We start from the raw sequence: 25,695 nt of genomic DNA, 5'->3' as shown, positions 1-25,695 counted from the left end.
TTTGGCTGGGGTGCGTCCGGGGTACGCGCTGAGTTTCTATGCGATTTGGCTGGGGTGCGTCCGGGGTACGCACTAACTTCTCACGCGATTACTCTAGCCCCACCTCAGCCAAACCGCTTGGTGCCTGCTTTTCCTCCATTGTCACCGCTCCTGTTGCCGGCTGGATCAGCGTGGTGACCACCTCTGCTGATCCATCTTTGACTCCCGACTCTGGCAGGGATGTGATCTCCACCAGACTGGCCGCTGGGGTTGGGACAGGTACACAGGGGGCCCTGGTGACATCTGGGCTGGAAGACGGCAGGGAGGATGACTGGTGCACAGAGAAGGAAGATGAGGAGGGGGGGGGGTGGGGGTCGCAGAAGTTCCCAGCCCACGCACCCATTTCAAGACCAGGAAATGTGCTGGCCAGTTCACGAGATACACAACCTCCTCGTGATGACGTGCAAGCCCCAGATTGGAAGCCTGCATATCATCATGAATGGTGCTTGTGCGCCTCATGATACCAGCTAGCACCGGTTCCAGATGGCCCCGAATGGCAACATCTGCAGGTATTGGTGTTTCTGTTTGGGTGGAAACATCTGCCACCTGCGGATGGGTCCGGCCTGGGGCATGCCCGCAGGTGCATACTGGTGTAGTCCCAGGGGCAGGATCAGTCACAGGCCCTCCACGGCGACCTGTACTGCCGCCTGCCCCTGAGTCTCGACTGCACCAGTCACCCCACGTCATCACCCCCGCCGGGCCCCGTAGGCTGGGCTGATGCGGCCTCCTCCACCTCCTCCTTCCCCAACCTAGATGCCTCCCCACCGCCGCACCTCCTTCAGCATCGGATTGCCCTTACCTAAACCTGTCCCTCCCACTGCTGAGGAGCCCACGACCAACTTCACCGCCTTGGGCCTCCCCTCAGCAGCTATGGCCGTTGGGTCGGGCGCGGCATCAGTATCCTCGCTCCCCGAAGAGGATATGAGCTGGGAGCGTGACTGGGCCTTGCGTATGTGCCTGGTCGAGGCGTCCCTGCTGCCTTGCTTTACAGTGCCTTCTCCGCCCTCTTCTTCCATCATCGCTGTGGATAGGGAGACATGGAACACAAACATCGGGGAACTGAACAAATGTCGGTTTAGCACAAAGCAAATGTACATGAGTGACACTGTCAAAGGTCACAACCATTATCATCGTCCACAACACACAAGTAAGTGAAATTAACACACATGCACAATCATGTCTGGCATTCTCAGTAGACAATCACATCCTTGGACAAAGCACTCAGCACCTCAATATTGTGCATTCACCTCACATGCATCATGGGACATGCACATATTCAAACACGTCAGCTGACGGTCATGAAGCAGGCCATGGAGCTATCACGTCAGAGTGCAATAGATGTTAATTTGGCAGCATGACTCAATCACACAATCTAATGCTCAAGTGACATCCATCCCGGAGTGTTGGCCAGTCTCACACACACTCTTCAGACACATGCACATATGCACCATGCATGTCCATGATGTTGCCAATAGCATCCATGTGTGACACGTCTCACATGGCCCAGTCCAGACACAAACAAACAACCATGTGCATGTCGTTACATGCTGCCGCGCATCACACATTGCTACACAAACACCGTTGGCGTGACACATACTTTAATGGACTCACATGCGGCACTGTCTGGGACATGCACACAGACATCTGTACAAGAGACATACCAGACATAAGGCCAAGGTGCACACTCCAACCATACATCAACATGCACATGCACTATGGTGGACAAGTACACATGGACACTTACCAGTCGACTCCAGACGGAGTTCGAAATCCATGACCTGTGCGTACAGCACCGGGTAGAACCGCTCCAGGATCCGCTTGTTGTCGGTGGTAAACCGGCCCCGGCGCCCCTCTTGGTCCATGCCAGCCTTAAGGAAGTGCTGGGCCTTGTTGCAGGTCCTGGCTTTGAAGTCCTCCCAGCACTTCTGGACATGGATGTAGTCACAGGATGCCACCACCTCTGGGTTTATGGCATGTCTGCCCAGATCTTCCTTCGTCATTCCTTGCCGACTTGCGATGGTCTGGGGAAGAGGGCATCATAATGCACCAGGACTTGCTCCACCGGGACGTGACCTTCCCTGGTTGAGAAGCTGACAGCCCTCTGCATCGCTGCCGGGGGGCTGTCACTTGCCTCCGATGATGTAGCTTCAGACATAGCAACCACTGATGCAGGTGTGGGTGGGCAAGATGGTTCTGGTGCTGGACTGTGGAGCGGTGGTCTGGCACGTTGGAAGTCTTCTGGATCAGCAGATGTGGTTACAGGTCCAATGACAGGAGCACTGGCAATGGTTGTACAGCAGGCACCAAAATTGCAGGGCACGTGGGCAGCAGGTACACACAGTGGGCAGGCAGCAGCAGATGGCTCATAGGAGGCAGCTCAGGGCACTTGGAGGCAGGTAAATTGGCTGGTAGGCAGGAGCATGGGTCTTCCGTGTTAGTTGCGTGGCCAACCGGAAACAGAGCGACTCTGCATGTGCGGAAACAGCAAGTTAGCATGGATTTAGAGGAAAGGGCGACGTGAGTAAGAGACATGACACACGTTGGGCATTAGCGTACAGTATCGGGATAAATCAGTGCGTTGGAGACCATCACACGCTTGTGCTAGCGATAGCGGACGGACATGTGGACTTCTGCGATTCTAGCGTTTCCACACGATCTCTACCCTACAGCGAGAGTGCAAGCTTTTTCTTTTGGTGGGGGATTTGCCTCCGCACACACGTGCATGCATTTTGATTTTTGTTTTTGAGGCCGACGGTGAATCGCGTATGCATTTTGCATACTGTGGGTGCTCTGTGTCTCGCATACCCCATTTTCAAGGTCATAGTACCTTACGTGTCCTTCGCGTACACAATTTGTGTTGCTGGGTGCCACAGTGTACCGGTTTACATTTTTACTTTACACGTGGGTTAACGAGGGGTTGCGTACACATACATTTCGTTTTGGGGTGCCTCTGCGTTACACGGCCCGTTTATTTTTCCCCAGGGGTTACATTGAGCCTTGCGGGACCACACTGGTACGTTCAACATCACGTACACTGCCCGCTCACTGAAATTGCCCAGGACAATTGATATCTGCGCCTCCCATTGCACAATTCCATCAGTGCCATGAGTGGGAGGGCAACAAGTGGGAAGGGTGGCCGAGGTGGCTGAGGGGCCCAGGGCCATGCAGGGAGAGCTGTGTCCTCCACCCAACAGGGTCAGAGAGATGCAGTTGATGCTGATGTCCCCAGCACCCAGGGTCCCAGGGCAGCAGTGTCCTCTGCTGTCCCTACCAGCCAGGGTCAGGAAGCTGCAGGGGCAGCTGCAGCACCCGCCGCCCAGGCTCAGGGTCACACAGCCATGCCTGTAGTGGTCCAGGCACAGGTCCACAGGGACCCAGCTGCAGTAGTCCCCCGTCTTCGAAGGGGAAGGGACGTGTCGGGAAAGTTGCGGCCACCAGCACCAGGGGTACCAGAGCAGCAGTGTCACCTGCTGTCCCTAACAGCCTGGCTCAAGAAGCTGCAGGGGCTGCTGCAGCACCCGCCGCCCAGGCTCAGGGTCACACAGCCAGCCCTGTAGTCGTCCAGGCACCGACCCACAGGGACCCTGGTGCAGTAGTCCCTGTCTCGAAGGGGAAGGGACGTGTTGGGGAAGTGGCGGCCACCTGCACACAGGTTCGGATACCTGCAAGGCAACCTCCTGTCTAAACATCAGTGGGTGATGCCATGGCCCAGTCTCTACTGACCCAAGTGGTCCCAGCCATTCAGGGTCTGCACCGCCTCGCAGGAAGGCAAAATGTGCAGTAGCGGGTCATGCTCCAACCCAAGGCACGGCACAGGAGACCCACAGGTAGAGGAGCTTTAGTGATGAGGAGCTCAAGATCTTCGAAGACTATGTGCGGGAACACAAACGTGACATGCTGGTGCGGGCAGGGAGCACACATACGCATGCTCAGCGTATGGCCCACTGGCAGTGTGTCACAGATCTAATCAACGCCTTGGGCAATGAGAGGTGCACAGCTTCTGAAGCATTGAAGCGTTGGAATGACCACCGACACCAAGCCAAAGAGAGGCTGGATAGCGCCTACGCCTCTACTCTGGTGACTGGAGGTGGGCCACCACAAGAGGACAATGAGCTCACTCAACATGAAGAACAAGTCAGTGATATGATTTATGTGGAGCCGATCCAAGGTATGGGAGACCTGCCCATTTATGAGGATATGTCCGGTGAGTGGTGATGCGTGTGCGTCCATGACATGTGTATGTTGCTTGGATGGATTGTTGTGATTGTTCGACAGTTCTGCCTTTATTTACATGACAGACAAGGGTGGGCATGTCATGGTGCACGGACACGTGCTTGTTGCCCTCTAGACTGCATGCATAAGATGTGCTGCACACTGTGACACTCGTCCTCACCACACATTATCATTCCTTCATGTCACTATCTGTGCAGCCTCTCGTGGCCCTCTTCCTGCTCCAACCTGTGACTGCGGGTAGCCGGTGTTAATCTTCCACTCCACACTCTCCTTCTCTACTCACATCTGTGACGTCTCTGAGAGGTCACCTTGCCAGATGCACCTCCTCAGAAGTTTTCTCCCTTTCCTCTCACTACCTCTGCAGCTCACTGTCTTCAGAGGACTGGTCTTACCTATGGTGGGCTACTGCAATGGACTCTTACTAGATTTTGGTGGTTGAACTCTCTTGCCTCTGTTACTCATCCAAACCAGGACTGTGGGAAGTGTCCTTTTGGGTTGGGGCTAGGGATTGTGTCTCCCTCGGACTGTGATGATGCCACTGTCTCCCAGTGGCTACAACTGTTCTTTTCTGAACCCTATGCATTGTCCACCAGTCCTTAGGGGTCCTGGGGCTGATTTTACTTCAACTCCATCTTCAGGATTTGCTTACCTGTCATAGTCTTCACTCATCCATTTCCTATTCACTCTTGGTCAGTAGTTCCTCATTGCAATGAGCCGGTGGTTAATGTCTGTCTTTGGCTGGGTCCTCCCTCTGGTACAGCCTCCCTGACTCAGTGCAACTGGAGGTGAACCTTCTCCAGGTATGTAGGCACATCTGATGCTTCCTTATGTGTTGGACTTACTCTCCTCCTCTCCCCTGCTTGAGTCCAGGATGACTGATGCACTGGTGACCTGGCAACAATCTGATCTCTGACACAGTCCTCTGAGCCAACATTTTCACCCATGTACTGCATCCCGGCCATCCCCCGCACTTGATGTATGTTTATTGTATCCCTACAACCCTCTACTGCCACTTGACACCTGATATGTGCATTTGCCCTTCGACTGCCAACAGGCCACAACATTTACATTACTGGTGGTGTATTTATGTTTGAAATTGGGGCCATTCAAGTGTTCTGCACTGCCACCTCTCACTTCCAAACCCAGGTATCCCCTTCAACATGCCTACTCACTGTCATGATGCCAATGTGACCTCGTATCATGGTATCAGTGTGCTTGTCTTCACTCTTTTCCGACACCCTAGCATCGTTGCGCATTGTGACACTTGTGTATTTTGGTTTTGTGAGTACAATGTAATGTAATTTCACAACTATTGTACATGGCTCTGGGACTGTTGTTATCAGGTTCCATCTCATGCTTTTTGGCAGTTCATGCATGGCTATGCGGCATCTGTATATTGCATGTTATGTTATGTTATCTTCACTTGTAGAGCGCACGGTCGCCCAAAGGCATCATGGCGCTGAAGAGGAAGGACTGAACCACTTAGGGCAGGATACAAAGGCGGGCGCTAGAAAAGAGTGGTCTTGAGAGCTCTTCTAAAGGCAAGATGATTGGGGATTTTCCTCATGGCCGGAGGGAGATCATTCCAGAGGTTGGCCGCAATCACGGAGAAAGCCCGGCTGCCAACCCTGGTACGAAGATATCTTGGGACTACAAGGAGATCCGCGGTGGAGGAGCGTAGATCTCGCTCAGGATGGAAGCGGGAGAATTTGGCCTGCAAAAACTCGGACCATTGACCGTGGATAGCCCGGTGAACTATGCACAAGTCCTTGAAGCAGATACGCTGGCTGACCGGTAGCCAGTGGAGTGAGCGTAACACCGGAGTGATATGAGCTCCATACAGGGTGCCAGTAGCCAGCCTAGCCGCCAGGTTCTGTATCCGCTGAATCATGACAAAAGACTGCGATAGATACAGCGAATTACAGTAATCCAAGCTGGAAAGAACGAGTGCTGCAACCACCGGGGGGGGGGGGGGGGGCGCAGCTGTACCGGTATCATAGGTAGAACCACCTTCAGAACCCTGATATGATAATGGCCTGCCTGACACACAGCCGTGACTTGGTGTTACATAGAGAGAGAATCAGAGAGAAGAACACCTACGTTTTTGACCTTAATAACTGGAGTGGGCCCAAAGAAGCGGGCCAAAAGGCAGTGGCCCATAATAGGGTATCTGGTGGACAGCCCACCACCACCAAAACCTCGGTCTTGTCACCATTGAGCTTGAGCCAGTTCTGAGACAGTCACGAAGGCGCGACGACACCTCAACACGATCCTGATCTAATCGGATCAGAATTTGGGTGTCGTCGGCGTACGAGTAACAGTTGAGGCTGTGGGCGCGGATAAGGCATACCAGAGCCCAGATATAAATATTAAACAGGATCGGGGACAGTGAGGAGCCTTGCGAGACACCACACGTGAGAAAACAGGGGGCATAGCTACGGTCTGGGTGCGGTCTGATAGAAAAGAGGTGAACCAAGCAAGAACCTGGCCAGATAAACCTATCTGAGCCAGGAGTGACAGCAGGATGGGATGGTCGACCGTATCAAACGCGGCCGAAAGGTCCAGCAAAATCAGCGACCCGACCCCACCTGAGTCAACCAATCTAGACATGTCGTCCTGCATGGACACAAGCACACTACAGTGCCTCTGCCTGGTCTAAACCCAGCTTGTGCCGGGTTGAGAACCTTAGAGGATTCCAAAAAGGAGGATAGCAGAGGGGTGATAAGTGATTCCAGCACTTTAGAAAGAAAGGGGAGTAAGGAAATGGGACAGAAATTAGCAGGGACCATGGGGTCAAACGAGGGCTTCTTCAGGAGAGGAACAACCCTAGCCGATTTCAACTCTGGGAGGGACAAGTCCTGATTGACAGGAGTTATTTATTGCCGATGTGAGTTCTACCAGGAGATCGGGAGCAATCTTCTTCATGAGTACAATAGGGATGGGATCCGCCGGGGAGGAAGATTTAATTCTCTGAATGGCATCCAAGACTTGCGCCTCGGTAAAAAGAGGAAAGGTCGACCAGTTGTTGGGAGATTCAATAGGAAGAGCAGGTAGCAGATTGGCAGCATTGGAGGTCGATATAGCCAGCGATTTGGCAATATTGGTGCAAATGACTTCTATCTTGTTAATAAAGAAAATAGAAAGATCATCGCACAGTTCTTGTGATGGTTTGACCCTAGAAGTAAGGGTTTCAGAGGAGGCTAGTGACTTTACAATAGAAAAAAGGGTTTTTGTTTGGCACAATGCTATTTAAATCTTGCGGGAAAAGAAAGTGGCTTTGGCAGTTTTAATATCAGCCTTATAGGTTGAGAAACAGGTCTTATATAAGTCTCTAAGGTCGGGGTCGTAATTTCTGAACCATTTACTGCTTCAGACGGGCAGCTTTAAGTTGCTCCGAGAACCAAGGTTGGGGAGGTAACCTGCGACCCTGAACCAATTTCAACAGGGCACAGGAGCTGCCGGCATCCAGGAACGATTTAGAAAGCGACTTCAGCGAGAGGCATCTTAGAGGGTCACAGTTAGTGATCCTTTGGGCGCTGAGTACTTTAGAATCAAACGTAAGCCATGAGCGTAGTAAAGTTTTCGGGGGCAAAAGCTTAACGGGAGAGATCACAGACTTAAAGGCGCAGGTTACTAAATGGTGGTCGGACCATACCACTGGTTCAGTCGTCCCCGGACATAGCAACGAGTCCTTTGAGAAAACCACGTCAAGAGTATTACCATGGATATGGGTAGGGCCTTGGGCCAGTTGGTGTAAACCGAGGTCAGATAAACTATCAAAGAAGGAATTCAGCTCATTAGATCTGGGAATATTAAAGCGGAGATTAAGGTCACATAGCAGTACTAAATTTGTGTATTGTAGACACATATCTACCACTAGATCGAGTAACAATTTTCCAAAATGTCCAATAGGTCCCGGGGCCGATATATAAGCAGAAAATGACTGATACAGGAGGGTGAAACAACACATCTAAAAAACAAAGCTTCCATGTTGAGCTTATGGAGGCAGGGTAACTGAGTAACAGCATATTCAGCACGGAAAATGGCTGCCACCCCACCTCCGCGCTGGGGGGTGGGCGATCATAGTGAATGATGCGATAGTCAGGTGGTATGGCTTGGACCAGGGCAGGTGCCGAGCTAGGTACAAGCCATGTTTCTGTGAGGCAAAGAAGTACCAGTTGCCTACTAGCCAGCAGGTCCAGGATTTTGCCAGAATGAGCTGGGAGGGACCGGGTGTTCAATAGGAGCAGGGTAGGTACACATATTAAGGGCTGTTTTGTGCTAATAGAGACAGGAGCAGTAGATGGTAGGCCGCAATTCCAGCCAACTGGCCAAATGTTGTCTGCTGGAGCTAGGGAGAGCATGAATCTCCTACAGCAAAGCTCCCCTCGTCCCATCCCAACACGGAAGGGCACAGGCGGGCTTGCCTTAAGCGCACCTTAGGTGTGCCGACGGCGTGACCGCTGCGCCCGTCAGCCGCGCGGGCGGCCAGTAAGGCACATTTAATGCCGGTGCTGAAGTGGGAGAGGGGAAAGCCCCGCCTCCTCAAGAAGTCAGGTGCTTGTGTGTGAGGCAGGTGCTATGCACCATGCACTACATGTGTTGTAGAGCCCTTCATCAGACATCCATGGCTGCATTCATAGTTCCCTTACCTTCCATTTACACTGCGTACGTGCATGGTTTTTTGGTTGGAACAATGCTATTTAAATGAGTGACATGGCAGGTTAATATGTTGCATGTGAACATTGTGGTAGCTGTGTGTGTGGGCTATGCAATTAACATGGGTCTTCATTTCCTTTTCTGTTCATGTGCAGGTGATGAGGCACTTGATGCAGAGGAGGAGGTGGAGGTGGTACAGGATACTGAGCGGCTACCAACCACCAGTGGAGGACGTGGTGTGGTAGCCCATGAAGATCCACTGGTGCTACAGTCCATTCTGGCCCTGACTCAGTCGGCCTCCACCTCTGATGATTCCTTTGGATCTGGTGGTGAACCAGATATGGCTTCCTCAACACTGTTGCCGGTGAGTGGATCAACTGTGGGCGCTGTTGTGTCCCAAACGTCTGCAGGGGGTGAAGACCTCTCACAGGGCCTGTCAGAGTTGGTACGTCAGTCTGTGGTGGTTACAGATGCAGGGTCATTCTCCACAGTATTCGCTCCTGGTCCTGGGACAGCTGATCAAGGGAGGAATGCAGTCCTGCAGCCACAGACAGGTCCATCACATCAAGGGCCAGGTTCCCTTGGGCCTGCCAGGCGTGGGGTCCGCCAACGCGGTGGCCATGTGTCAGCTGGCAATACTGTGTGGGAGCAGTCCATGTATGGGGGCTTCCTATGAGATGTTGGCTCAGGGCATAGAAAGAGTGGCCAATTTCATGATGCCCCCAGAAAGACAGGTGGAGCTCTAGCTGCAGGCAATGCGGTCCACATGCCGCTCACACAGGCTGCACATGGAGGCCAGCAACAGGAGCCTACGGATAGAACTCAGGGCTCTGCGGGCATCCCTGGTTGCAGAGGGCTGTGCACACAGGAATGCCCTGAGGGAAGAGTATAGGCCCCACAGAATTACACGGACTGCACTTGAGACTGGCCGATGCTATGGAGGACCAGGCAAGGGCTATGCATGGTGATCCTTCCTTAACACTACCACCTTTAATGCTACACCAGAGGATGGTGACAACAGCGTAAGCTCTCCCAATCCATGATAGCCGTGCGGCCCATGAACCCATGGAGGGGATTTATTTTTTTTCTTCTCAACACCCGCACATGTGGGTGTTGATGTGCACCCTAGCCCTCCACCCTCCTGGGTGCCCCAGTCCACCAAGGGCCTTTTTTTGTTGTTTTTTTGTCTATTGCGCATTTATGTGACAGTGTGTTGCTTTGTGTGGCATCCGAGGGCATGCACTGTAGGTTCCAGCTGGACCCATAGAGGCTTGTCTCATGTTGGTGTTTGTGCCTTGGGTCCAGACACATATGCCACTCCTGCTTCCCCTTTCCATGGACTTGCAAGGAGGGCAGCGTGTGAAAGTAACTTACTCAGACGCATTGGGCTTCCTTTCCATCTGTGGACAGTCTCAAATCCTGCCTGTGTATACACCCCTAGTGGGATTCAGATTGTATGTCCAGTGCATGGTTGCCATCCCTTTTTGTTTGTACATTGGGATCCTCCATCCTTTGATCATGTCCATCTTCATGTATTGGCTTGCCTATATGTATTATTGTTGGCCTTCGATCTGTATGTGCTTCCCTGGCAACCCCAAATAATGGAAGGATGGCATGTGCAAGTTACGACATGTTGAGGCACTTGTACAATTATGATTGGTCACCGTCAGACATATTCACTATTCTGGCCTGTGTATCTGGTATGTTGTACTGCCCAATGGTGTCCCTGTGTACATTGATAGTTTGATGTGTGAGAGTGACTTGTTTATGAACTGGTTCCGTCGATTGTTGAGCACTTTGTGACAGTGGAGTTTCGTGATGGCCATTTGATTTACACTTTTGACATTGCATACCATGGCAAGGTGTGGCGACCAGGTGACATTGAGTGTGGGATGGTTTAGGTGACATACCGGCATTTAGAGGTGTACTTTGCCATGGTGTTAGTGACATGCTGCATCTTCCATGTGCTACTTTTGTGCACACCACATTGAGTTGGTTTAAGTTCTAAGGGATGCACACAATGTGGCACTTCCAAGGACAGGTTCTCAGTGTGGTAAGGTTGGGACAGATGATTGTCCCTTTGTCATCATCGATTGTCACCTGGAATGTGCCAGGGATGTGCGCACGCCGCAGGGTTTGGATTTTAGGTGAGAAATTGTGCCACAAGCTGGGTACGGGCAGCCTCGCCACGTGCCCTTTCTCCTCCCATGAGCGGCCGCCGTGCATGTGGTTGGGGATGTGGGGGCACCACCATGTCCACCGATACGCCATGCCGTGTTGCAACGTTGTGCAGGACACATGCTGCCACAATGATCCTGCACACTACTGGTGGTGCATATAGTAGCTCACCACTAGAGTGATCAAAGGAGCGGAAGCGTGACTTTAGCACTCCGAATGTGAGCTCCACTATGGCCCTAGTTGCCGTATGGGCTGCGTTGTATCTTACCTGGGGTGGTGTGGTAGGGTTCCGTATTGGCGTCATCATGTAGGTGCTCAGAGGGTAGGCACTGTCCCCTGTGGAGGTGAGATGTGTTGTCAGTGGTGTGGTTTTGTCTGTGTGAGTCAAGCATGCATTCGCAGGGCCATTTGTACTCACCAATGAGCCATGTGTTGCCATGCCTCCCAGCTTCCAGGGCCCGTTCGCTGTAGGGGTGACATTCTGAATATGAAACTCTCATGGGTGGACCCAGGATAGTTTACATATACAGAGGTTATGATTACCTTGGCATCATATACAACCGGCACGTTGATGGAATGCCAGTGCTTGCGATTGCGATATATGTGCTCTGTGGCCCTAGGTGGACATAGGGCCACATGGGTGCAATCAATGGCACCAAGCACTTTCGGGAAGTGCGCCACCCCATAAAAGTCCTGGACCACGGCCTGCCTTTCTGCAGGTGTTCTGGGCATGTATATGTGCCTGCGGACTGAGGGGCGTGCAGTCATGCTAGCCAACACCTGGTGTAGGCAGTGTGACTGAGTAGCCTGTGAGATGCCCCCGATAATGGCAGTTGTCAGCTGAAATGACCCAGTGGCCAAAAAATGCAGTACATCAAGCACCTTTTTCCAAGGGGCTCAATGCTTGGGAGCACAGGGTGGGTGATGTGAGGTCAATCTTCCCACTCCGTGACCAGGTCTAATATGATATGAGGTGGAAACCTATACCTGGCATAGACCTGGTCATCAGGCATCCCAAAAAGGCTGGTCCTGGGTAAAAAAAAATGCGTGCCCTGGCTATCCTGCTCCTCCTGCGGTGTCCAACGATCACGGCTCTGAAAAACGGTACATTCATCATAGCTGTATACGCGCGTTGGCCTTTGCACGCACTTTTAATGCATTGTTTTTCACATGGCGGACGTGTTTCCGGATTAGCGTGTCTTTTTCTGTGCGCCGGAGAGCCCTGTTCGATTCCATGAATAAGTGTTGTTAGCGCGCGTGTGGGCGTTGCAAGTATTTTACTGTGGTACTTCCCACATAACGCTCACATTTACGCTTGTTGTTCCCCATTCCACGTGTTCCGCCCCCTTTTTAGGGGACTGCGCTAGACAATATGCGCCTTCGCTGGGCGTCTCGCGCAAGGTGTTCGAGGTGTCGAAGTGAGGTGTTGGACCTGCAGGGATTCTGCGCAAATCTCGGGTAAACCACGCGCAATGTGTTCCATGAATCAACAAACGGGCGCTTGCCCGCGTTTTGCACGCAAGCGCCAGATTTTCCGCGCAATTTGATTCCATGAATTGGGCCCTTTGTATCCTATTTTGAATGGAACTTAGTTATTGCCCATAACATTCTTGAAACCGAACTTAGTTCCAGATAAACTTGAATTGATCCAGGAGAAGGCAATCCAACTCTGATCACAAGGATTAAAGTTTATAACTTTTGAGTTTGAATGTATATGTTATTTTGTAAAGTGTAAAACAGCCAAACAATTCCTATATAGTTTTGTTGTGTATATAAGTGTGAGGGTAAGATACCTTTTAGACATTGGGTAATTTTTCTTTAGCCTTAGTTTGTTAGGCAGGGATTTCCTTGTTAGGTTATAGAAAGATAGGTGTTTTTCTCACCCCTTTTTATTTAATAAAATGGCAAATTGTGAGAAAAGTAGATCTGTGTGTCCGTCTCACATTTCGGACTACCGTCAGTAAGCTGGAAGGAGCACAGCAGACAATGGAAGAACTTAAATGAGGAGATTTCGGGTGTGGAGTCTAAAGAGGAGGGGGGGCCTTGGAAGAAAATAATGGTGTGTGGTGAGGTGTGGGAAGTTTTCTTCAGGGGCAAGAGATTTGGTTGAGTTGAATGAAGGGAAGAATTTTGAGAGGAAACTAAAAGATCTGGTTCGGGAGAGAGAAACTCAGTTGTGGAAAGAGATGGCGTTTAGGTTAGAGACAGAGGGAGTGAGAGAGGAGGGAGTGGGTGGGAATATTGACAGAGATATCACCAGGGAGAGGATGACTAGGCATACCATCTGGACAGAGGAAAAGATGGCTGTTGTACAGGAGAGACAGCCCATCAGAAGTGAGACAGCGTAGGATATAGTTGTAAGGAAGGAGGCAGAAAAGCTCTTGGAGAGAGAGAGAGAGAGAGAAGTGAGTTTCTGCTGGAGTGAATAAGGAGGAAGATACCCTCTAGGGGATGTGCAAGGGAAATATTGTTGGAGTGTGGAAAGGGGAAGATACCTTCCTGTAGAAGAAGAGTCAAGACCTACGAAAAGGAGAGGGTTGTTTTGAGGAGAAGGCAAGTGAAGAGGTTGGATGAGACATATCAGAGAGATAAAGGAAATGGATGAGTGGCTAGAGAAGGGGATAGGCCAAGACCAATATTGAGGTGACAGAGAACACAGCCCATTTAGAGGGAATTAGGAGGCTCCTGGGGACCAGTCAGTCCAGCGTAAAAGTATAGAGGAGGATAGCCCATGTATAATCTGGGCAGAGAAGGGCTACGGAGAGATGTGGTTGGGCGAGAGTACAGATATGCTATTCCACCAACCCCACCAGGGTGCGTCAGACCAACCCAAGAGCATTGACCCAGAGCCCCTACATCTTGCATGTAGACCTCTCTTAACCTGCATGAAAAGGACCATCCGAAGATCCCTGAGGAGTCAATGAGCCAGCAGACCCCAGAAACACCTGTCTGTGTGGAAACTGTGGGACGCAACTCTGGCAAGTATGCCAACATGGCAGAAGTTTGTAGGATCACACAACCCCCGAAAAGAGTCTCTTGTTGAGGGAGACTTTGTGGATGCTTTGTTTTGTTTCAGGCACACTGGAAAGACTGGAAAGGTTTGTTTTCAACTGCAACCTCAATTTTGTTTTTTTTTGTTGGAAATTTTGAGAGACAGAACCTTTTTTACTGACCCTTTGGCGCAATAGGGGACTGCTGGACTTCTGTTACTCATGTTATCACCCAGACACGTGCAGCTACCATCCAGACAGCATGCTGTATGGAGTGTGTCACAATCATGACAAGCCCAGTTTAGATTGTGAACAAAAGATCAGTAAAAACCCTAGCATCATGAACTCTCTGTATTGGTCTTACAATTGAACCACAGTGACGGGTAGGTGTTCTCCCGGCCTATCATAGCATGGTTGGAGTTGAATGGCAGATATATAGTACAAAGTACTTGGCATGAGCCAGGTCACAATGACCCTTACAATGATTTGGGGACTCCACTACTTTGTACTATTGGGTGAATAAAATACTTTCTCCTTATACTCCAATTCACAGGAACTTCACAACAAGCAGGCATTTGAGTCATCAAAACAATGGGGCTAGTTGAGAAGTTCCAGCTGATTATATCGCACCATCTTATAAATATTTGAATTGGAAAAAATATAGATTTTTTAAACAGGTGTGCTGCATAAAAAGAAACATTGCAAGTTTGTCTGGGCTTCCTAGTGCCCCCTTTTGGTGCCTCAGTAAAGATGATTTATTCTTTACAATTTAATCAAAGTGCCCTAATTGTGCTATAACTGGGAGAAAATCATACCGTCTCCAACCAACACTGTACAAATTATTTAATCCCAGTTTCCATCTATGTGTACCCATCTACGTGTCTTCCGATTTTCAACCTCCCAAAGATAGGGCAATGTATTGTATTCTGTAAGCTACATTTATTCATGTTTGAAAGGTATAAGGTGAAAACTAAAACGTTGCTACTAATTCTCCATCAATTTTGAAAAACACAGTATTCTATCTACATGCTATTCATCAACATATATTTTGATTTTTGAAGTTGGAAGGCCAAGGGGCTGATCGGCAGTTGCAAAGAATGAGAGAAAGCCAGGCAAGAATTCCACACTTTCGGGAAGCCGTAAGCATTCCAAGACTGAAATCGAGTGATAACGGAAAGCAGAAACCTTCACAATGCTCCAAGGCGGCCCCCTATCCTCCCGGGTGAACGGCTGAGTTGGGGAGGAGCAGAGGAGGCATTGGTAACGGCACTGACTGCTACATGAAAGGCGATGAAGAGAAAAGCCCAATTAACACGACCAGTGAGTTATCGAAGGCAATTAAAGCCTGGTTTGAGTTCAAAGCAAAAGTAACTGTAACCAAAAGTTGAAGGTTACATGTGCACCTATAAAACGCATAATAGAAAGGACAATTGCTGAATGTGGAAGAAAGTAACAGAGTGGTCCTGCAAGGTGGAATCGCACATTCGAAAGTCTCTGTGAAATGTTCTGAGTTGAAGTGTATTAAACGGGAACCGAAGGCAAGAAAGTAACCACAATCCCAAACTAAAGTTGAATAAGTGAAAAGCAAAGAACGTGACCTCTGAATATGCCGAGAGGGCAAAGTATATGAGCTTTGAAAGAGGCCAAGAGGGAAAAGTAAAGAGAATAAGAAACTTCAAGTACCAAGAAGCATTGCGAGATGAGGAAGATTGTTGATTGTTGAATTGTTTACAGAGAAGTTGAAGTGGTCATGCAGAGGTCTACCTAAAATCCTTGCAGTTTCAAAAGTCTTCAACAGTAAAAGATATAAAGACAAAACGTGGGGACGGGGAAACCCCAAAAAGACAAAGACAGGCTCGAGCCCAGCAAAGGGACGCCTGTGCTGAACTGTGGCAGAGTAAAAGTTAAGTGTGAAGGAAAGTGGGGAAGGGAACCCCTACAAAGAGAAAGATGGGCTCAAGAGCGGTGGAGGGAAGTCTGTACTGAACTGTCAAAGTAAAAAGGTGAATGTGAAAAGAGAGGCCAACTCAAACCCAGTGGAGGATTCAATAGTTCAGGGTTGGGCTTAAAGCTTTTGGCAGTGCAATCAGTTCCTTAGGCTTCTTCCGCCTTCTCATAAATACACAGTTCTCTTCTCGACTTTTACTTTGCCACAATTCAACACAGGAAAAGTTGAATTGTGGCAAAGTAAAAGTCAAGAAGAGAACTGTGTATTTATGAGAAGGCAGACTAGCCTAAGGAACTGATTGAAGTGCCAAAGGTTTAAAGCCCAACCCTGAACAGTTGAATTGTACCAGTAAGCCAAAGTGTACCAGACTGATAGAACTGTGCCATCCACCTTTCCTTTTTAGGAAACTCTCGAGACCCTGTGCTGCTGAACGTGGGGAAGTGAGTTGTTACCCAAGCCATTCTGACATTTTTTTTAAGACACTATTTTTCCTTGTGTTTTCCCTTAACACATTTGTCATTTGAGAAGGATGGCAAGGTTAGTTTTTTTTAGTATAAGCCCTTTTAATTTGACTAGACTGACTTGGACTTGTTTGTTATTTGTTTAATGGTCGAGACTACTCCCATTCTAGAGTTAGGGCCACTTAGGAATTCTATCAACCCAACCAAAATAACAAAATAAAGGTTTTCGAAACTTGCATCTATTGTGACTGTGTCTACTATTGATACCGTGCCTCCCTTACAATACCATCCAGTATCAGATGGTCTTGTGCATCAATCCCCTTCTGCAGACAAAGCAGCATTGAGCTAAGGTTCTTGCAGTAACGGGAATGATTTATAGAATGTGAGTGTTATTACTAATCCTTGACTCGTCAGAGGGAAGGCGGCGGAAAGGTTAGACTATATCAGGCTGACTATGAATGCTACTACCAGAAAAATGTAATGGGTAAATACGGGGAGATGAAACATTTTAAAACATTTTAATGTTCAGGTGGGACATATGTATATTTGATTCATTGTCTAAATGCATACATTGTTTAGGCTAAAGTAGAAACCGTTTAAAATCCTTTCAGAAACCTTACTGTATAAGGGATGTAAGGCTCTTTTTGCTTGCCAAATGCATTGAAATAAATGGATGTAGCCAAGCAACTGGAAAGTGCTGGGTACTAGAGGGGGATAGCTTTAAATTGCAATGTATGTCTTTTACTGTCACAGTTTACTGCCGCACCATGATTGCATTTATGAAATAGGGGGCACAAGCTCCAGGGACAGCCATGAAATGGTAAAGCTCAATTTGCCGTTTTTTCGGTTCAGAGTAGAGAGTGTGGCTATCTAAAGGGGAATTGACATATTATGTATATTTAAGACATGTCTTCCCCCACCCTTCATAGTATTAGTACATAGCTCATTTTTACCTGTCTTACTTGCAAATAATCACACAACAGACAGGCCTCTTCCCAACTTCATAGGTTTCATTTGTTTGCTTCCTTTCTTCTAGCCATGTACATTTGATGATTTTCCTTTACATAATGAAGCTTGCACCATTTACTAGATATAGATTATTATCTGTACTAATTATATTGTATGTAATAATACATTTCCATTCCAATATAAACATATGAATATGCATCTGTGATGTGATTTTGTCATTGCATTTTCTTTACCAGTCAGAAAACCTATATATATATATATATATATATATACACACACAACTTTAAAACAGTATGTGAAACAAGAAGCAATACACCCATACCTGGTAAGTACAGCTCTAGGTCCTCGTGCTCTTGCATGCATCTTGTCTAACACCATGTGCTTCAGCTTCTGATAGTAAACAGGTCCAAAATAAATGTATGCTTCCAAAGGTTCCCTACAAGAAAGAGGTAACAACCCATTTACACCATATCTATCACATGTATACAAAAAAACTCTTGTATTGGTAAGCCACTATTGTTTGTGAGCTCTGTTTTGTTTCAGCCTCCATACTTCCTGGTCACATTTCCTTGAGGCGAGACATCACCAATTCTTGTCCCAAACTCTTCTTGAGTGCTCTCTTTAAATTCCCATATTCTGTTTGGGCTAATCTGGGCCTTAAATGTTCTCTAGGAGAATAGCTGTGCAATGTAAAAAGTAAAAAAAAAAACAGTATTTCCCTCCTCACAATGTCTTGCTTTCTCACAGGTCTTTCACTTCTAGGTATCTTTCTTTAAATGTTGATGAAAGCTTATCTGGCCAATGAATGATCACAATATTCTCCCCTGGTCGTTCTTCTATAAGTGAAGAGCAGCTTGATCTACATATTCACAGTAATCTAATTACTTATTTTTCTGTCCACTCATGTCAAAGAAATATTTTTGATAGAAGATAAATGACAGGATTAAGAAGGATTCACCCTGCAGGGTGGAGCTAGCATGCCAACATGGTTGTCACCTTTCTGGGGGCTCTGGGAAGAGCTGTAATCTAGGGGCTCCATTACTCATTATAATAATGAAGAAGGTCTCACAAGTGTACCTAGTTGCAGGGGAAGAAAGGTATTACCCTCAGAAAGAGGTGGCATTGCGAATCTATAAATAGCAGGCTTTTCACTCTCCTGTGACTCTAACGTAGATCCAAATGGTGCCTGCCCCCCACCCACCTTGTAGCACCAAACCTGTTTACATCTATATGAGGTAATGAGTTTAGTCCACAGAAAAGGGTGGGACTGTTAATTCCAGAGGCTATGAGCACAGATGCCTGGTGGGCTGTGGTAGAACCTGTGCCAGTAGTGTGACGCTAGAGCTGTGAGTAAAAATGGCACAGAGGAAAATGAGGAAGGCAGGCTTTCTAGCAGGACTAATGTCCCTCTGCAGCTGGAGTCCAATGAGCATGAACTTTGCTGTCATACAGATGTTGAGGGTCACCATTTCTGGCAGGTATGGCATTTATTAAAGGAAAGTTTGTAAACATGGCAGCCATCCTGGAGCAGAGTGTTCACTCCAAAGCAGAAAGGGAGGCACACAGTGATCTGAAGGCACATTCAGGGCATGACAAACTAGAACAATGTACTTATGATTTGACCCTTAAAACAAGGTTCAAATCACACACAGGAACACATTGCGTGAAGGAAACTTATTAGACGGTCTCTGCAAAAACTAACAGTGGGGACGGCGAAAAACGAACCCCATTCAGGGGTCCCGTGAGAGCATCTTGGAGTAAAACTCAGACAACAGATTCAAAGTTCAAAGCAAACACTTTTATTAACGTAAATGGCAGGGTGGAAAACGCCTATCTTGCCATATACTATGGTGGGATGTCCCTACCAAACCAGAATTAAGGAAAGTCAAAGTCAAAAGGTTCAACTTAGGAATCTGTCTGTGTCCAAAACCTATACTTGCCAGTAAGCAACAAAACAGTGCTCAGTAGAAGGTTCAGAGCTTGGTTCAGCCTGCAGCTTTCTTTCAGCTCCTTTCCACAAGGATAAAGTAGTTCTTATAAAAAAATCTTAGGAATACCTTGAGTTCAAAGTAATCTAGGTTTGTCCAATACTCGGGGGTTCTAATCGCAGGGATCCCTTCCCCAAGTCACAATTTCAATGATGTAGTAATATGAGGGTGTCTTCTTAACATTCTGTGCTACAAGCACCCTCTGCTTATTGCTGGTCTTTGTTTTTGTTTTTTTAATTGACAGTTAAATTCACCTTTTTAAAGTAGTTCAGTTAAATTCACCTTTTAAGTTCTTAAAATTCACTTCCCAAAGTTGCATTCACTTTAGGAAGTAAGGCACATTGCGTTCCCTGGCTTGGTTTAAAGTTGCACTCACTTTATAGTTCCTTATTCATTGGCTTCTCTGAAATTATACTTAATGGTTCTGTAGAAATGACATATTTGAAAGCTGTTTGAAATGTAAGTTTCATCCACTTTAAGAATGACCACAGAGCGCATTTAGTTATAAGGAAAAAGCTTAATTTCTCTTATTTTCCTTCAGTGAGGTAGTCAAAATGGTGCAGATTTATGGTTTAAATATTCTTTTCCGTTCAGCATTTCAGTAAGGTATTAAGGTTGCAAGGTAAATAACGGTGTTGTCCTTGATCAATTCGCTACGTAATGTGATCTGTCTTTATAATTGGTCTTTATATGTTGCCAGCGTTCAGAGGCCTTCTACAACGTGCTTTCATTCACAAAACCACTCTGATACAAAATATTCACTCTGCTTTATATGTTTAACAAGTCTTAATGTTCATTAGTTCGAAAGGATTCTGACAGCATGCTTTCTTTCATGCGACCACTCTGATACAAAATATCCTTACGCGTAGCACCAAACACTTGCATACCGGGTTCTGTTTGTCTAGAAACTCACTGGTTGCTTTGATGCAAGTTCCTGCAGGGCTCCACCTCCTGCCCCTCAGACACTCCTGGGTCAGTTTTTGGCCCCAGGAGAACGAGCATCTTGAGCAAAAGAAAAAAGGGCAGCTTTCCAGCACAGCTCCCCTTTCACGCCTCAAATGGTTCCACAGAGCCTCCGCTCTTAGGCCACTCTTCTGTGAACCATAAGCGTGATGCACACGGACAGCTCCTCAATGTTCTTCTTGGCCTCTCTGCTACAGCACATTTACTGCCACTGCTCCTGTCACCATTCCTTCCCTTACACTCATTTGGTGGGGCATTTTATAGACCTGCAGCCCTTCAACAGGCTGCAGGTGCAAGTTCACATTTAGCCCTGCCTGACCATCATTAAAGGGACATGCCTGACCTCTACTGCTCTTAGCAGGCCCCTTCCTCGTCCCAGTACCTGGGGGTGAAAGCAACTAGTCTTCACTGCTCTTAGTTGCCTCTTCCTTTTCTCAGTACTTTTTGCAGTCATGTATGAGAAATTCAGGGGAGTTGGTTTCTAATACTCCATAAAGATGGGGGATGGGTTGGTTTGGTCATTATTAGGGAAAGGGGGATACCATATCTCTCCCAAGGGTCTACCAAGCCCAGTCCACATAGACACTCCACCCAGGAGATCCTCCCTCGCTTGTCCACCCCCAGGGTCGGAATCCAAGAGCAATGGCCTTTCCCTGGCCACCTGCACAGAGGATCCATGGGGAATAGGAGTGAAAACACCCTCAGGTTTTTCACATTCCCCTTAAAGACAGAAGTTGCAGCAAGGTAACTCTTAACAGGGCCAATCTTAAGGGCCTGCTTGGCCACGGAAAGCAGAACACCAAGAACAGGGATTGGAAAGATCAAAAGGTCCAGAAATGTGTGGCACACAGTTGGAAACCTATGCCAACTACATGGACTTGGTGGCAGGTCTCCAGGCATACATTTGCACATCTAGGACAGTGTCAGATAGATCCCACTATCCAACCCTTTATACCGCAGAATTTCAAAAGCCTTGCATGAAGGTTGAGGTTGCTTAGACTCAGGTGTAACAAGTGGGCATTCCACTATGAAAGCAGAACTAACCTCAGAAGAGCCAGGGAGGGCAGATGGACATGACCAGAGGTGTTGGACACCACATCTTGCATTCCCAGTTCAGAGCAATCAGAATGGCAGTGAAAGCTCGAGAACCAGCGGAATGACAGCAATCATTTGAAAAAGAGGAGTATGTAATTACACATGACAATGTGCCCCCAGAGGGGAAATTCCATGGCGAAGAAAACTCTTGCTGTTTGTTGGCACTAGTGGCATAGAAGTCCACCATAGGCGAAAAACTCTACCACAATTTCCTGGTAGAGGTCCAACTTGTGAGAGACAGACATCTGAGATGCCTTGAGCAGACAGATGTCCGTCTCTCATAAATGCAACCATTTTATCCATCCCAGCAAGATCGGCAGCCGACAGAGACGTTGTTTTACAGAGCCCAGAACCACAACTGCTTTGCTTCCCTAAACTGAGGCAGCAACCCCAAACCACTTTGCTTGTTGAAGCAATGCATAGCCGCAATGTTGTCTTTCAGTATCTGGACATATTTGCCACGTACAGAAAGAGTGAAGGCAAACAATCATGGTCAGCCTGTTGGCGTCTAGTTACAGCAGAATGATATGTTCCCTCGCCTTGGCAGGGGACCGCCGTCTGTTCACCATCCGATCATCCATGTGAGCACCCTAACGCTTCAGGGACACATCTGTAACAACTCTCAAGTGAGACTAAAGGTGCTGAAAAGGCTATCTTCATAACAAACTGTCTTGCTGTTCCCACCACAGGTGGTCCTGCGCACATTGCTCAAGACCTGCCACATCCCGAATGCCGCCCGTAACCAGACTGCAAACAGCAAAGCAGCCACCGGAGAGACCTCATGTGCAACTAAGCATCTGACACCATAATAAAAATGCATGACCCTGTAAGACCCAGAAGACGCTTAAAGGCCAAGGCCCGAGCACAGCTCTGGATTTGGACAGCTTTCACCATCTCAAAGATCATCAACGCCCGTTCTTTGGGAGGGAAGGCCCTTCCCAAGCGTGTATCTAGTACCACTCTTATGAATCGGAGCAACTCAGAAGGTGTTACATGGGACTTCTAGAAGTTTATGGAGAAACCCAGGTTGTGAAGCAGACAAACTCTGTGGTGCAGGTAGACCAACTACAGATCCGTGGTGCGAGATGGAATGAGCCAGTCGTCCCAGTAGAGAAGCAAGTGAACATATTACCTCCCGAGATGTTCTTGGTGAATATTCTGGGGCAAAGGAAAAACCAAACGCAGGATTGCAAACTTGTAAGGGGCAAGTTACTTACCTGTAACTCCTGTTCTCCAGCATGGGTCTGGCATGGATTCACATGCTCATGAATATTCCCTGTCGTCAGGCTGGGAATCCTCAGTAAAAGAAAACAGCATTTTCGCTTTAGCATGAAAACTGCATTTTACTCTATAACCAAGCACTGTCCTTTGGGTCATACCACCCCCATCCAATGACAGTCCTCTCCCTAAACTATACCCCTGGTGGTCATCTTCAGATTTGGTAGAGCACGTAAAGTGGCAGTATGGACCAAGATGAGCCACAGAGGGGAAGGAGGGAGGGTTTGTGTGTGAATCCATGCAAGACCCATGCTGGAGGACAGCAGGAGTTACAGGTAAGTAACTTGTTCCTTCTCCAGCATGGGGTCTTGCATGGATTTATATGCTCATGAATACGATTACACTGCAGTACATAAACACAGCCACGGGAGGTGGCAAGGCACAAAAGAAGCAATACACTTACCCCTGCAACAGACTCACCTCAAGCAAAGAAGTTGCATAGCACTGCTTGGCCGACCCGGGACTCCTCCCATGGAACCCCTGTTGACACAGTAGAGTCTCGTGAAGGAATGCGTAGACCACCACATAGAAGCCCAGCAAATGTCGAGCAAAGGCACACCAGAGAGAAACGTTGAAGCAGCGATGGATCTGCTGGAATGGGCCCTCGGCCGGCCTGGTAGAGGTCTATTGTGCATGATACAGCCGGAGAGCCACCTGGATATCGAAGCTTTAGACATGGCCTTCCTGCGATTCACAGGTCCAAAGTTCACAGAGAGTTGAGATGTCTTCCGAAAAGCCTTTGTGCGTGCCACATAAAACTTCAAGGCACAAGCAATGTCCAGCGAATGCAACACCCTCTCAACGGGCGACAAACGACTCGGAAAGATGACTGGTAGAACCATGGGTTAGTTGAGATGGAATTCAGAAGGAACCTTTGGCATTAATGTGGGGTGGGTCCATGGCACCACCCTTGTAGCATGGAAGAACAAGTTACTTACCCCCTGGTAACGTTCTTTCGACTGGATGTTCCTCCCACGTATTCCTCATCTTCGATATACGTATCGTGAGCTTTGCTGCTTTGGAAAAAAAATGTCCACACCAGAGGGCGCTGTGCTCGATGTCGTGGCGTTGATGTCCCTCGAGGGTCGTCCTAGAGTGTCGACGTCATCAGCAGTACAAATAGCTTGAGCCGCGCCTGTTGGCTTCAGTTCTGTTTTTTTGTTCCCATCAATCGAGGGATTGACCAGGCGTAGCCCAAGACTGCAAGCTCTTAGAAAGCGATGAGTGTAAAACATGTAAATTGCACGGCGGGGTAGGCTGGGAGGGGCGATGAGGAATACGTGGGAGGAACATCCAGTCAAAAGAACGTTACCAGGGGTAAGTAACTTGTTCTTCGAATGGATTGTGTACTCCCATGTAGTCCTCATCTTTGATAGACTCCCAAAGCAGTGACAATTTGGAGGAGGGATTACCAATTAAATTAGTCATGGACCGTACGAAGAATGGCCTTTGCAAAAGGACCTCCTTGAAACAAGGTTGAGTCTAAACAGTAATGTTTTTTTAATGTATGCATAGACGACCAAGTGGCTGCCACACAGATATCATTTACCAGGACACCACATTGCAGAAGTTGCCATGCCCCTAGTGGAATGGGCCCTTAGCCCATCTGGTGGTTCTTTACCTACCAGTCTATAAGATTCTCCAATTGCTAAAATTATCCATATGGATATAGAGCCTCATTACACGGTAGGCGGTAAGGGAAAAACAATGCCGGTAAAGGATTACCAGTATCGCTAACCGCCCCTGCCAATTACGACCAGTTTAACCGCTATTAGCGGCACCGCTAAGAATGCGGTCCCTCTAATAGCGGCAAGGTCGCGGGCGCGTGACCCCTCATGTCGGCAAAACCGGCATAGCGGAAATAGGAGTCCATCACAAGGCATGCAAATAGCAGCATGAGGCCCAAAAAGCCCATACCGGCATGGCGGAAATACCGGCATCGCGAACCACCCACAGGGACGCCACCCAGCCGGGTTACTCGCTGGTATGCTTCTCAGCTTTGCCCTGATGTGGTCTGCGGGGAAGGTTCTGCCTGAAAATACAGGAGGACTGTGTTCAAGACTGACCGACTGGGGTAAGTATCCTCCCTCCAACCCCATATGATTTCAGTCCCTCTGGCACCCTCTCCTCACCTTGTGGTAGAATTAGGCGTGCTCTCCGTCCTGCCTTGTTTGCAGGGGCGCATTGTCTTTCATGGGCGAGTGAGGTCCAGTTACTTCACTGATGCCGGCCCGTTTGATATTGTTCAGGTAGGTCTTATTGCTGTTCTTTAGTTTTGTTGCTATCCTGCATGCCTTTCTTGTTTAAAATGTCTCTTTTTTTCTCCCTTAGGTATGCGGAGCTTCAGCGCGGTGAACTGGCTTGGTTGAGCCCCGCTGGTAAATGATGGCGCATTAAGAGCGCTATGATGCGGTAAGTAAGCGCTATGCGCAGCGCTGCGAAGTCTTGCCTTTGCTAACCTGTGTTTTCCTTCCTTGTGGGTCGCGGTGTTCTTCAGCGCGAGTGGAATGTCCGGAGTGGTGCCAGCCGAGAGGTGACCAGCCAGGTAAGCCTTTTGAGCAGTTCGTAATTTGTAAATGTCTCTACTGCTTTCTTTAATGTTGCCTCTATCTTCCTCTTTCAGGTCGTTCTGTCCAGGAGGCGTGCAGATTCGAGGAAGCTGTTCTCAGTAGCTGCGAGAGTTTAAAGATGAAGACTGTAGATAAGATGCTGCCGCTAATGATGTTCCTTTTGTCTCCTTGCAGGTTCTGCTTCTCCGAGGTTCGAGGGAATAGCTCGACACGGTGAGCGTCACGTTGCAAGCTGCAAAGTAACACAAAGCGTGTTGTCTTGCTCGGGTGTGGTTTAAATAGCTCCAACAAAATAGTCCAGGTAAAGTAGTCCCTAGGCTACCA

General features: G+C 48.3%; 1 protein-coding gene across 1 annotated transcript in view; it reads right to left on the bottom strand.

Moving 5' to 3' along the window:
- Nucleotides 1-25,695, bottom strand: part of POLR3B (RNA polymerase III subunit B) — a 1,940,302-nt gene that overhangs the window by 39,414 nt on the left and 1,875,193 nt on the right. Inside the window, exon 26 of the mRNA XM_069628254.1 lies at nt 17,800-17,913. Within this exon, the coding sequence (XP_069484355.1) occupies nt 17,800-17,913 (114 nt within the window). The remainder of the gene's footprint in view (nt 1-17,799; nt 17,914-25,695) is intronic.

This window comes from Ambystoma mexicanum, chromosome 12 (assembly GCF_040938575.1).
Source record: "Ambystoma mexicanum isolate Mex_15411 chromosome 12, UKY_AmexF1_1, whole genome shotgun sequence".
Lineage (NCBI taxonomy): Eukaryota > Metazoa > Chordata > Amphibia > Caudata > Ambystomatidae > Ambystoma > Ambystoma mexicanum.
This window is presented reverse-complemented; position numbering and strand designations above follow the sequence as displayed.